This window comes from Vulpes vulpes, chromosome 7 (genome assembly GCF_048418805.1).
Source record: "Vulpes vulpes isolate BD-2025 chromosome 7, VulVul3, whole genome shotgun sequence".
Taxonomy (NCBI): domain Eukaryota; kingdom Metazoa; phylum Chordata; class Mammalia; order Carnivora; family Canidae; genus Vulpes; species Vulpes vulpes.
This window is the reverse complement of record NC_132786.1, coordinates 116,003,096-116,018,155: the sequence shown is the minus strand read 5'-3', so window position 1 is coordinate 116,018,155 and position 15,060 is coordinate 116,003,096. Positions and strand designations below refer to the sequence as shown.

The following is a 15,060-nucleotide window of genomic DNA, read 5'->3' as shown; positions in this document are numbered from 1 at the left end:
CTTTTAAAACACTTTTGAGAAAATTTAATAGGAGTATCCTCAAATATTTATGTTAATGTTATATCTCATTATGTTTATTATGTCTTTTAATGCTTAGCTCCTCTATTATTTTCAAGTACATCTTCAAAATCAAACCTTAAATTATTGTGCTACAATGTACCTCTTTACTCTGAAAACCTGTATTATATTAGACAACCTTGATAAAACCTTTTTTCTTGAGAGAGTACAGTGGTGAGTAAGTAGAGAAAATCTGGAATGAGTGTCCAATTTGTGTGAGTATTTCTGCAAATACTCTTTCCTATTTTAAAGTTATTTTGAGTTCAGGGTCTCACTTAGAGACATATAATAAAGGATAGTTTTTTTTTTCTGTTATCTGAAAAAAGTGATACCTGTGAAATCTCTTCAGAACTGTGTCTAATATTGCAGAAAACATAGTCCAAATAAACGAGACACACTATTTTTCCCCTTGGTTTTCCTACATCTGTTTTTATACTCATATACTTATTATTAAAGTCTATGTCACATATTCATGAAATTTCTGAAAGAGAAGTACAATTGGCAATGAAAGTGGAGCTAGATAATTCTTAAGTTCAAAGATATAGACCTTAATTTTAAATCACATTTGGTTTTTTATGTATAAAATTTCTCAAAATACCTACAATCTCTTTCATTTATCTGCCTCATGGGCAGAGAGTGAAGAGCTGTAGTAACATTTTAAACCTCTGTTGGTTTCATAGGAGATGTATTTTAAAATATCTGAAATGAGAATAACTTGCAAATAATGGACTCTGCTAATCCTGAATGTGAAGGTGTACACCTGAGTGTATGTTTAGGAGGGTGTTGTGTGCGCACGCGTGTGTGTGTGTGTGTGTGTGTGTGTGTTTCAAATTAGGGAAGGCCTGCCTGAGAGAGTAGTGTATAAAATGTGCTTATGTATTTCTTTTTTCATTTCCTACTTCTCATATTTTTAGCTATGGAGGATGAGGGATAGGATGGGAGCCTAGGACTTGGCTATAGAGGGAGACAGGATTGAAAGATGGAGAACTAGTATTTGTAGCCTTATTGATTAGTCCCAGTGTTTTATTTTTTTTTATTTTTCCTAGTCTTCTAAATTTTGCCTTGTCATTTTCCCTTGGATATTAGTGTCCACAAACTATTTGTTAGTAACAACTTTAAGTTTGATTTTTTTACCCATGTTTCCACTTTTCTTTCTGAAGGCCAGCTCCAGCTTTTTCCTTCTGCAGCACTTTCTCTCAGTGACTCAATACCCTGATGGTATTCAAATTCTTCCACGTATTATCACTTTCTCTGCATTTCTCTGTTTTTTTAATTGGCAGTTTGTGTAAAGATAGTCTTAGCTGTTAGAACCCTTTCTGGGTCCCCTTATAATAACCTGTGTCTCCCACATATATATAAGCTATCCCATGCCTACCAAATTTTATTAGCTTGTATTGCAATTACTGGATTTATTTGTTGCCACCTACATGTGGAGGGTAAATGTTATCATGTCAAGGAATTTGTCTATCACAATCAGTCTTGAAGTTCTAATAGTTAATATTGTATCTAGCACATTTGCAGGGTAAGATGCATATATGAATGAAAACATGGACCACTTCTTGCTTTTCTGTTTAGAAATTTTGCTGCTATTGTTTTCCAAGTCTCATTCCTCAGAAGAAGGTCTACCATACCAATGATTCATTGCAAAATAACCAAAGTTGGGGGCATATCATTTGGAATTAGAACATGGTTTAGCATAGTGGCTTTCAAATACTTGCAAGCAAAATTTAGTATTCACTGAATACTGAGAAACTTCTTTACACATCAAATTATTTCTGCATGTCAGTTTCATTTCATAGAAGTTCATTAACCTGTGGAAGTGTTTGTTTTTGTTCATTTGTTTATTTTACTGAACCACCCTGCGTCTGCTGGGAAGTATAGCTGATGAACTTCTTAGATAGGCATCTGTAGGTTTTAATCATGGATAAGTTTGGCAGTATTTTTATTTAATATTTTTGTTGTCCCATTTATCCACAAACTCTCTGTAACATCTAACGTTTGCTTATTAAGTAATTTTGTTCTCCTAGAGCAAAACCCATTTATTAGAACTCCTCAAAACCAACTCACAAATTCCATTTCATAAATTAGAACTCCTCAGGAGCCAAGGCTTATAACACGAGACAAGAGATCCAACAAAGATTAACTCTGTCAGAGCACACTGACTGCTGACTCTCTAAGATGGTGATGGTGGTGCTCCAGAACTGGCAAGGATGTGGATGATGGCAAAAGATTGAAAAGAAAATCCTTCCCCCTCAATCCTTATTTTTTAAGCTGGATTCTCCTTCTAAGGTCAGAGTAACTGTGTATGATATTATTATCGGGGAGTCAAAAAAGCAGGTTAAACAGGTAATTGACCATTTTGTACTTTACAGTGATGCGATTGAAAAAAATTGGGACTCGGAGATCCATGCATGGAAATAATCACAGGAAAGTCTTTTAAAAGTCCCTAGAAGTGCTTTGTACCCAGTGAGTAGTTAGTGAATATATATTTATTTTAAATTTTTTATTTATAAGAATATTTGCAGGTTTTGTTATTGATAAACTAGTACTCACTGTTCAGTCTTCAGCAAGTAATAACTTGAAGTTGACAAATACGGGCACTCTATCTCCAATTCCTCATGCAAACGGATGTTCAATTTGCCAACATATAGAATAACACCCAGTGCTCATCCCACCAAGTGCTCCCTTCAGTGCCCATCACCCAGTCACCCCCACCCCCCACCTATATCCCCTTCCCCCACCCCTAGTTCATTTCCCAGAGTTAGGAGTCTCTCATGTCTGTCTCCCTTTCTGATATTTCCCACTCATTTTTTCTCCTTTCCCCTTTATTCTCTGTCATTATTTTTTATATTCCCCAAATGAATGAGACCATGTTTGTCCTCATGCAAACTGAGATAAGGTTATTATAAAGAAACATGTTAATGGAATAGATAGAAAATAATAGGCACAATTAATAAATCTGGCATATTATTGATGGATTGTTAGTTATTTTTGTGGGTTATGCATGCTTAAAAAAAGTGCCTGATTATTATTATTTCTCATGATGTTCTATCTTTTGGCTTTTTGCTTTGTTGTTGTCATTATTATTGTTCTCTTGGGGCAAATGATTACTTCTTTGAGACTGATCTGTAAAATGGGAATGTGAATACTCCTGGTAATGAAAATTGAATTAATTAATTAATTAATTAATTAATATATGTGTGTGTATATATATATATCTACATATATATATATATAGAGAGAGAGAGAGAGAGAGAGAGACACACACACACAGAGACAGACAGACGACAGACAAGAGAGGAAGTAAGTGCATTCATCAGTATGCCTGACATTCTAAAATGGTAAATGTTCATTTTTCCCACACCCCTTCTCCTTTAGATGTGTAGTGAATTTCTTTTCTTTTACTTTTTATTTTATTTTATTTATTCATGAGAGATACAGAGAGAGAGAGGCAGAGACATAGGCAGAGGGAGAAGCAGGCTCCATGCATGGAGCTTGATGCAGGACTTGATCCCGGGACTTCAGGATTAGGCCCTGGGCCAAAGGCAGGCGCTAAACCGCTGAACCACCCAGGTATCCCTGTAGGGGATTTCTTAAGACCATAGCAAATTGTTAGTTGGGCACATGCTCAGGATTCAGTAAATGTTTCTCTTCCTAATTTTTATCTTGCCTCTTGAGTATATATTAATATGTATTATTCAAATATAATAATAGGGTCATAACGTATTTATTAATTTCTATGCATTTTATGTGTCAGGAAAATATTTCAAGCATCATATTGTCACCTCAGGACTGAGCCTGGACTGAGACACACATAATCCATTGGACAGAAACCCTAACTACCCTTATTCTAACACAGTTTTTTTTGGTGTAAGTCCTCTTTTCAGTGCAATCTGTTACTTCTTAAATATTCTTATTGATAAAAATTCTGTTAGTAGGAAGAAATGAATGTTTTCTTTCCTTCTGTTTTTATACTTTTCCTATATCATATCCATCATCTGAAGGATTTTTATTTTTAAGCTCAGTGGTTTAAATTGGGTAGTTAAAATTACATAATTATATAAATTCATGCATTCTGTTTGTAAATGCATTTTAAACTCTGATAAAATAAATTATTTGATATGAAAAGTATATACTGGAATGTTGGTTTGTGGATTAACTGACTAGTAAAACAGGGAAGAGGATCCTAGAAGACTCGGAGTTCTCTTAGAGACATGTTTTCATGTTCTTTGAGTATGTGACTTGTCTCTGTAGCTATTATTAAAAGAATGTTTACCAGAGGTGCCTGACTTTTATTTGAATTCTATTAATAGATTTCATCTTTATAAAGTATTCTTTTGAAGAACTCCTTTGGTGTGTTTGACTATATTGCTTTAATAATGGCAGCTCTCATGGTTTAAGAACTATTTCTCTTTACTAGCCCTGAATCTGGTACCATAAATGACAGGGAGGTTTTTTGTTGTTGTTGTTTGCTTAATACTTTCATTCTCTCAGTGCTAGGATTAGGATGGTCAATATATTTCCCAAGCTTACTCTGTTATTTGTCCAGTGGCTAGTAAACATTATAAATGGATATTGCAATTGGATTTTGAATCAATAACTTCAGACACTGAACTATATGGTTTTTTTAAAAAATTGTATTTATTTATGATAGTCACACAGAGAGATAGAGAGAGGCAGAGACACAGGCAGAGGGAGAAGCAGGCTCCATGCACCGGGAGCCCGACGTGGGATTCGATCCCGGGTCTCCAGGATCGCGCCCTGGGCCAAAGGCAGGCGCTAAACCACTGCGCCACCCAGGGATCCCCTGAACTATGTGTTTTAATGAGAAGCTGGGTTTTCCTTACATTGGTCACATAGTACTATTAGTTTTTTAATGATATATCAGAGTCAGAAAAGACAAATAGAAGCACATAAAGTACTATGAGTTCTTCAAATTCCATTTTAGTTCATTCTCCTGGAAGGCTTGCCATGGTCAACCATAACTCTCTGTGCTATGCTTTGCTACTTTGTCCACTCTACATTAATTTTGAAATCATATATGGTATTTGCTCTGAATTTATTACTTATTTAAATACCTCAGTTCACTCTTAAGAAAAAGTTGTATTGATATTTCCGTGATGTATCTAACCCCTTAGTTGGTATTGGCTATATGGCTTATTTCAAACATACCTTTAAGAGCCCTCTGATGTGTATGTAAAGTGAACCAGAATAGTAAATTCAAATCTCTGTGGGCTTGTCTATTTTCAGTAGGAATAAAAAGGAGTCATGTTCTATTTCATATGATCTTCTCACCTGAGCATACTGAATGCTTACTAGTCAATTCAAGAGGAGCTTTGTGATGCCATTAATAAAATGTTTAGGCAAGATTTTGGAAATAATGTATATTTCTCTGGAATATTCTTTTTAAAACACTTATCTTTTAATGATTTGTCTTAGGATTGGTTATATGTATTATGACTTTCAGAATGAACTCTGATTTTGTGATTTTATCCTTGGGTACAAATAGTGTTTTATTTTTCCCTTGCTTCAGAGGAGTAAGATAAATCAAAGTAGGGGTCACCTTTAATAATAGTCCCCACTTTACAAATGAACACACAAAAGCATCCACTATTGTGTTGAAACTCCAATTAGTTTTTTTCTTTTTCCTGAGCTCCATGGTGCTGATTATAACATTTTGATTCTAGGGATAGTTCTTTCATTCCACTATAATATTGCCATGATCCCAAGCAATGACCTAGTTATCAATGCATTAGTCAGGGTGAAATGATATAGAGTACAGGTTGTAGAACTAAGGGTGAAAATATTACCATCTGAGATGGTGGTAGAAGAGAAGATCATTGTGGTTTTGGAATGTTCGATATAGTAAACATATCTGGCAAGTATATTTAAAACAAACTTTTACCTATTATAACTTGTTATGGGAAAGAGTGGGGGAGAGAGGGAGAGATTGAGATTTGATCAAAGAAAATGTGGCCACAATTAGGGATGCCTGGGTGGCTCAGCGGTTGAGCATCTGCCTTTGGCTCAGGGCATCATCTGGTGATCCTGGGATCGAGTCCCACATCGGGCTCCCTGCATGGAGCCTGCTTCTCCCTCTGTCTCTGTCTTTTTCTCTCTGTGTCTTTCATGAATAAATAAATAAGATACTTTTTTTAAAAAAGAAAGAAAATTTAGCCACAATTTAATCACAATTCTTTATTCCTTATCTCGTAGACTACCAACACTGGGATGAAGCTGAAGGTTTTGTTTAATAGTGACATATACAATTAGAATTTTTTCTAATACTTGTGATAGCTGTGAGGATATATCATTGGAATTTTCCCTTTCTTTAGCAAATACATATCTTTAAACTTTTAGTTGTTTTTGTTATTGGCTTTGTTACTCACATATCTGATTTTTTTCATGTTAAAGGCTAATCTGTGAAATTTTAAGGTTTTCCTTCATAGTTAAGTGCCTTTTAATTTAACCAGTTTAAGGATAGTATTAGGCTGCTATTTGTGTGTGTGTGTGTGTATGTGTGTGTGTTAAGATCAATAATAAATTTGAATTAAGTTCTTATATCAACATATAATAAGTAAAATCTTTTTAGAGCAAGAACAAAATTTGTGATATTTTTGAGTATTAATATTCTGTGAGAATACGGATTGAGGCTGGGACTCTCTACTAGGTAACATAGTTAACACATACTAATAAAAGCAGTGGTATGTAACCAGCATGTAATCCAGTAGAATGTAATCTCCTTAATGCATGAAGTTTGTTCTGTTCACTTCGTTTTTCCAGGGAGTAATAGCCATACAGTAAATATTTATTGAAAGTAGCCAGAGAATATATAGTTAAATAGACTAAGGAATTGTAATTTTATTTTATTTTGTTAAATATTTTATTTATTTATTCATGAGAGACACACACAGAGAGAGAGAGAGAGAGAGAGAGAGAGAGAGAGGCAGAGATGCAGGCAGAGGGAGAAGCAGGCTCCATGCAGGAGCCTGATGCAGAACTCAATCCTGGGACTCCGGGATCACGCCCTGGGCGGAAGTCAGGCGCTAAACTGCCGAGCCACCCAGGGATCCCCAGGAATTATAATTTTAAACTTATGCTTGCTGATATATAGTTTTGCTTAAAAACTTTTTATCTAATTAGAATAAAATTGTAGGAACCGAAACGAGTGTCAAAAGATAGATATACATACCATAAATGGATTTCATTTCTTTTCTAGGGAAAATAGCACATGACTGGCAACATACTGTTGATTGGCTTTGCTGACAATCACACATTTTGCTCCACATTCGTTTTATACATTATTTGTATTCAACTAGACATGTTTATTTTCAGAAAATTTGAATTTTATTATATAGTGTAAATTAGAAAATATATAATTATTTAAAAATCATTTTTATGAAAAAATGTTTTTCTCCATACAAGGTGAGAAGATCAGTTGACATTCACAGTAGTATAAACTTAGAGTTTTATTTGTTATAGGTAAAGTTTGCCATTGCATCTATATGTATCACCAAATTGAAAGTTAATATACTTTAAGTACTTTGACTAGAGCTTAATTTTATGTGAGGTTTAGAAGGTAACATAGGGAGTATGAAATACCATTCTTATTATTGAAACAAATGTCTTTTTGTTCTCACTGGCAATTCAGATTAAATTATAAGCAAGTAAATAGGATCATGATTTGCTTTGACCATCTGTATTTATTCGACTGTAACAAAGATACTTCATTTCAGTGTTCACTGTTAGGTAACTATTCAAAGTGCTTATTTGCTACAGGTTTTCTAGGAAAAATGTAGCTTGAAAGCATTTTAAGCTTTATGCTATGTTTGTTATAGTTCTTCAGGCATATAGGTTTAAAAGAAACATACAAGATACCTGAGCAAGTTCTTGCTGACCTATGCAATACCTGCTTCCTAATAGGTCATATTTCAGCTCTTATATTTTTGACAAATAGCCTGGCTCTAAAAAGCTCTGTCCGTGGTGCTGAAACATCTCATGATGTATGAGCATGTCTTACTGATAAATTCTAATGTCAGCCGCTGTGTGATAGTGATTCATCAGGTTGTAAAATTTGTGTTTGGGAAACACATTGAATTAGCAAGTTTCATATTTTGATGTATTAAAATTAACGCAATTTGTCCTTTTGTTTTAAAGAGTTCATAACAATTACCTTCCACATTGTTAAAAACAGCAGGATTTAATTAGAAACTGTCAAGGCTATCATAAAAGCAAATGTCTACATTAACAAATAAATTGATATGACTACAGTGCTGGAAGTGTTTACAGGCCAGTGACATGTTGATAACATGCACCAAGCTATTGTAAGAAAAGTTAAATGTTTGATTATGAACAGGTACAGCAGCAATTAACATGGAAGCCTTGTAGCTTTGTAGAGATAAGTGATCTGCATGTAAAAAGTATGGCTTATTATCTTAGATGGTTTTTTATTGTTTCAGGATATTGTTTTGTACACAAATACATTTATTTTGCAGGATTATGGGTTTTGTTTGGAAATATGACTTAAAACCCTAAAAGATTTTGGTTGTTTTCTGCAAATGAAATCTTTATATTTCTTATTTTAGATTCTTTAAATAATTAGGAATGTTTTTGGCACTTCAGTTATTCTCATTTTTTAAGCTGTGTTTTTTAGGTGTCTTAAATATAGTCATAGAGAACTACACTTAATCTTTTTCTTTTACTCTGTTTTTAAAATATTTACTTATTAGAGAGAGAGAACTCATGCACACACATGCACACACACACATACACTCATGGGAGGGAGGGGCAGAGGGAGAGGGAAAAAAGAAACTTAATCAGACTTTACACTGAGGTCAGGGCTTGTTCTCACAACCCTGAGGTCATGACCTGAGCTGAAACTAAGAGTCAGACACTCAATCACCTGTGCACCCGGATGCCCCTCTTTTACTCTACATCAGTCTTAGAAGCTTTTTCTTTTATTACCAAAACTTCTCTCTCAAATTTTTATTAAACTCTGGAATTATCTGATTTATGTCATTTTTATATGACAGTGAACCAAATAAAAGGGAAAATTTCAGAAAATTGTACTTGAAAAACTTATTCTATTAATAATCCAGTATGTTTAAAGTTTTAAAATTCTAGTCTTAAGAAAATCCTAATCTTCTAAAATTCTAATATTAATTGTTATCCTGAGGAAAAGAACCGTTCAATCTGATCAGAGCATACTTCAAGTCAGCATCAACTAGGTTAGTTGCTATACAAGTATATAAACCTTCCTTTTTTGAGTTCATGTGGTTATTACATTTGCAGCACAGAAAATTATTAGATTATTTGCTTATTACTTCAGTCAGGCACATTAAGTGTTTAGAATCACAGAGATTTGAATATTAGACCTAAATCATAAGTCCTAGAAAAAATTGGCAATATTTTCTGCAAAGCAAGCAGCTTTCATTTGAGCTACTATTAATTATTAAAATAAAATTTTCAGTTCCTCAGATATTGGATTTATATTATGTGAACTTATCAATTAAATCTATTCTAAAACTTGCTTGTTAAGAAAATATTTAAGTGAATACATGATATCCTTGAGGATTTGTTTCTGTCAATATAGGGTTGAAGAATGTTGTTATTGCCTTTCAATACTGATAAAGAACTCCAAATTCACTTCTGTGTTTTATAAAAATGTAATTACAGAACCCAGTAAAAGTGTCTTAGGATACCAAATTTCATTATAAAAAAACAGTTTTAAAAAAATGTCATTTAAATGATACCTGGTCAGATGACATTTCCCAGAAATTATTCTTTATTTAGAAACAAAAACAAGACAAAAGCAATTGGTTTTAATCCAAAATGTATTTTTTTCTTATAAAAGAGGCCCACATACTCACTGTGTCTACTCTACAGAATTTGTCCATTTTATTACACCACGTGTCAATTCAAGTTACCTAGTCACTGCAAAAACTCGTGGCTAATATGTGTAATACAACACAGGAGGAGGTATTGCTCAGTTCAACTACTCTTATATACTTAAAAAAAATACAGAAATGTTTTTGTCCACTTTAACTGTAGTCCAGACATAAAAGTTACATGAAAGTTCTAGAAAATGGAATTATTTTATTTGGTTGCCACAGTACCCTTTGAAGCCAGTTAATTAAAATGCTGAACTTGTACATATTTCCCTTGGTCAGGAGCAGCATTGGTGAAGCTTAAACTTCTTTCTAGAAAGCAATATTTCTCTGCCTTTTTTTTTTTTTTTCAAGCACAGCTGCAGCCTTAAGCTTTTCTTTGAAGTAGGTTTAGTTAGTTGTTTTTAGGACATATTTGTTGGCACTCCTATAACAGTTGCTTTCACTTCCAATGCTGTACTTTTTTCTTTGCCTGTTTCCCAGAGGTTGATTAGAGGAGGATAAAGCTCACTAAATGTGAAGGTTGGTTTCTGTAAGTAATTCCTCATATAGCTATGTCCACCATCACAGTTCATTTCTTGAGAGAGGCAACTGTAAAGACATATCACACCAATAATCCCTAGTAAACCTCCAAGGCAGGCCATAAAGGTTGTGGTGTTACTCTTTTCATATTCTCTTTGATCAGGGTCCAAACTTTTTGTGGTGACGTTTACACATTGTTTTCTGGTTTTTTGATAGATGGTGGGGATATCAATACAAATTTTATACTCAGTTGATGGGTTCAGGTGAGTAAGATTATATACCTTGACATCAGATGGTATTCGAGCACTTTGGGCAGCATGGGAATTTTCAGTCTTGACAAAGGCTGTCCACTTAACACTGGATTTGAGAATTTTAGAGCTTGCTTTCCAAGACACCAGAACTGAATTGGCCTGAACATCTTTTATTTTAATATTTAAGGATTCATTGTTATCCTGGGGAAAAGAACCATCCACTTTGATCATAACAGACTTCAAGTCAGCACCAACCAGGTTAGTTGCTATGCAAGTATATAGGCCCCCTTCTGATGGGGTTATGTCATTTATATCTAGTGTGCCTTCAGAATGTACATAGAACTTGTCTTTCAGAGTATTAGGTAAGAGTTTTTGGCCAGAAGGTGTTATCCAGTAGATTTCAGGCTGTGGCTCTGCAGTAGCTCTACAATGCAGGGAAACATAGCTCCCAGCTTCTAAATCCAGATTAGAAGGAAAGCTCTCAGGAGCTATAAGAGGGAGACAGATTTCCATCATTTCCCTGAAATGCACCTGCCGAACATTTTGGCCTTGAAATTCAGGTGGGTCCACGCAAAATAGTGAGTCTGGCTCCATAAATCGAATGTTGGTTTTGTTCATATTAATCCAACGGATGACGCAATCACACCTGATGGGATTGCTATGTATGCTGATCTCCTTGAGGTTTGGCAGAGACTCAATTGTACCATGGTACAGGGCACTAAGGGCATTGCTGTTCAGCATGAGTGATTCCAGCTTGGGTAGTCTGAAAAATGCATTTGGGTGAATGTAAGACAACCTTGGGTTGTTTGTAGCTTCTATTTTTCTTAGATCTGGCAGGTTATCCACAGCAAGACTGTCGATGGAAATCAGCTCAGGCATATTATTTATTCCCAACTCTTTTAAGTGTAGCATATTGCTGAAATCACCTCTCCGTATTCTATTAATGGGATTTTTATTTAGATCCAAGAATTTGAGGTTTATAGCTTTTTGGAGAGCAACATGGGGCACTCTAATAAGCCTGTTGTCGTAAAAAGAGATGCTTTCTAAGTTTTCAAGTCCAACCAAGGCATTATCTGGTATTTCTGTGAGGTTTATACCAGCTATAACCAGACTGCGAAGATTGATAAGCGGCTTAAAGTTCATGTCTTTGATTCTGATGATTGGATTTTCCCCAATCATCAGAATCTCCAGATTGGGAAGAGCGTCAAACCACTTACTGTTGATCATCTGCAATCTATTTGAATTGAGATGAAGTCGAAGAAGATTATGTAGGCCAATAAAAGCTCCGGGGGAAATTGTAGAAAGCAAGTTGTGATTAATATAGAGTTCTTGTAAGTTGCTCAGTCCAGACAGACATTTTTCAGGAAGCTCAGTTAGTTTGTTTTCCTCTAAATACACAGAAAGAAGCTGAGGCATCTTTTTTACATTAATATTGGTGACTGAAGATAAATTGTTTTGAGATAAGTCCAGGCCGGTAAGGTTTACTGGAAAGTCTATGGAGTATTCAATTTTTGCAATATTGTTAGTCTGTAGGAGCAGAATCTGTGTGTCAGCAGGCAATCTGGCTGGGAAATTTAAAAGACCTAAATCGTTACAATCCACAGTAGATGCTTCCATATAAATGGATCTGGGTGTAAACCAAGGCCTGATTTCACATGTACATAATTGTGGGCAATCCGCTTTTTTATCTACAGCTTGTACTAGTGTAGTGATAGCTAGGCCAAGTAGCACATGAATTCGGAGTGGCATGTCCTTCATCTTAGCTTCCTTCTTCAGAAATTTAATGGGTCCTTAAGGATTCCACAGTGACTGCTAGGAAGTTCAGTAAGAGTTGGTTGATAAGGAAAATAGTTGCATTTGTCAAATGATGAATGCCATAAAACTGCAAAGTTTTTCTTCATGGAAATAAGTGCTTGTGTCACAATTGTCTTGTCCAGAAATGTCATGCATATTGGAAAAAAGATCACTGTCCCCTTTATGGTAGAATATTGGTAAACTTTCTGAAGATGGAGTATGTATAGATGGTCACAGGAAATTGAGCAATTCATTTATTTAGGAGTGTAATATTCAAATCCCATGCTTGTTCAATACTTGCAGGAATAGCAGCATGATGCTGACTATAATAAAATGGAACATAAAAGAAAAAAGAAAAGAAGAATTAGTCCAAAGGAAAAAAATACCATAATTAAATATCCATTAACTGATTGTGATTTTCTTACATATAATATTGTTTAGAGTTTACAATTAATTCAATATGTTTTGATGACTTTGTCCTTGTTATGACTCTCCTTGGCCCACACATTGGACAGGCTGAGAAACTGAATCTTTAGAAGGCTGGTGTTATATCAAACATAATGAATATGCTTCCAGTATTTTTTTTTTTGTTGTTATTTCCAATCTTTACTTGTTCACATTTGGTAATTTTTTTTTATCATATTTGTCATTCTCTTTGACAATTAGTTCTAGGGAAAAAGATGAAAAATCTTTCAGTGATGGTGGCTTGCTTTTTTCTCTTAGAGAAGAAAAATTAAATGGTTATAAGTAAATAATACTGTTCACTTACAATCAGATGAATTAGCCTATGGTTCCTCGGGTCCCCAGGACACAACATTTAGAAACAAATTCATGTTCATGAAATGACCGAGAAGTAGTGGTATTTAGCTGGATTTTCCCTTTTTCATTCATATTTCTTTCCCTAGTCTCCTTTGTGTAAAGTGACTTGAATTTCCCATTGTTTGAAAGAGATTGTCTAACTTGCCATAGATGTGCCTGTATGTTGTCATTCTTTACTGAAATTCAGATTAATGTTTGACTTTTATTTTTCCCTGAAAATAACTTATGTTCCATTAGTCACTAACAATTAAGAAGTAACTTTATTACATCAGTAAAACAGGCACTTAGACATTCCTTCTTTTAAATGGATACTTATGTCTTTATCACATGAAAATAAGCAATCCAAAACCAAGTTGCAGTTTTGATATGTGCTGTATTTTAAAATACCATACTACTTTTAGATATATACTCCATCAGTTGGACTGCTGGTGAGCTCTTCCTGCAAATGTACAGGACAGCTGGAGCATGCCTGGGCTTTTCATTCTGGGGCTTTTTGCCTACCAGCAATAGTGGTCTGCTGAATGATCATTTTGCAAATACTGTAGACTCGTTCTAAGATAGGTGCTTCAGTGACAGGGATAAATATATTTGAAGATGTGGCCTCTACAATGAGAGAGAAGCATTTTTTTAAGTAAAATATTATTTATTTTTCAAAATTATAAAAAATTTGCATTTCAAAGTCACACCTAATTATTTTCATCTTATCCTTTTAGAGATGTGATTTTTTTTTTAAGATTTTATTTTGAAGTAATCTCTAGACTCAAACTCATAACCCGAAGATCAAGTGTCACATGCTCTACTGACTGCCAACCAGGTTCCCTGAGACATGATTTTATCTAAAAACCAGATCATGAAGTTCAGATAACATATTAAGTTATCTTGAATTAAAAGTGTTTTTGCTTTTGTTTTTTCATCAGTTCATCTGTTTGCTGATCGAAAATTCCACTTTTTTGTTTTTTTTTAATTGAAGTTCGATTTGCCAACATATAGTATAACATTCAGTGTTCATCCCATCAAGTGCCCTCCTTACTATAAAATTCCACTTTTTAATTAAAATTTTTTATTTTAATTGATGTATAGTTGACATACAATATTATATTCATTTAAGGTATATAACATTGTGATTCAACAGTTCTATACATAACAAGATGCTCACTCCAGTAAGTGTAGTTATCATCTACTGCCGTACTCAGTTATTATATTACTGATAATATTCCTTATGCTGTAATTTTTCATCTCTGTGACTTATTTATTTTATAACTGGAAGTTCATACCTCTTACTCTCTTTCACTTATTTCACCCATCTCCCCTCTGGCTTCCACCAGTGCATTCTCTGTATCTATGAGTCTATTTGTGTGTTGTTTTGTTGTTCATTTGTTTTACTTTTTACATTCATATGGTATTTGTCTTTTTTTCTGTGTAACTTACTTCACTTAACATAATACCTTCTAGGTCTATCAATGTTGTTTGCAAATGGTAAGATGCCATTATTTGTTTATGATTGAGTCCTTTTTTGTTGTTGTGTTTTAAACCGGACCTTCTAGCTATTATTCCTAATCTCTTGTAAGTAGACTGAGTCCCTTTAGGAGATGATCTCCTACAGCTCCTTCTTCACTGAAGATTCCTGTTAAATTTGGCCCATAGGACCCTCCACAATCTGTGGTCTCTCATCTCTTTCTCTTTGTTTCTCCTCATCTTCTGCAGTTCTGCAGACAGCCTTCACTCTGTCA

The 15,060-nt window shown here is 34.4% G+C and overlaps 2 protein-coding genes across 7 annotated transcripts in view; one reads left to right on the top strand and one right to left on the bottom strand.

The window, feature by feature from the left end:
* Positions 1-15,060, top strand: part of IMMP2L (inner mitochondrial membrane peptidase subunit 2) — an 848,028-nt gene that overhangs the window by 401,188 nt on the left and 431,780 nt on the right. The gene's annotated exons all lie outside the window — the stretch shown is intronic.
* Positions 9,824-15,060, bottom strand: part of LRRN3 (leucine rich repeat neuronal 3) — a 35,776-nt gene continuing 30,539 nt past the window's right edge. Inside the window, exon 2 of the mRNA XM_026012165.2 lies at positions 9,824-12,834. Within this exon, the coding sequence (XP_025867950.1) occupies positions 10,349-12,475 (2,127 nt within the window). The 5' untranslated portion in view covers positions 12,476-12,834 and the 3' untranslated portion in view covers positions 9,824-10,348. The remainder of the gene's footprint in view (positions 12,835-15,060) is intronic.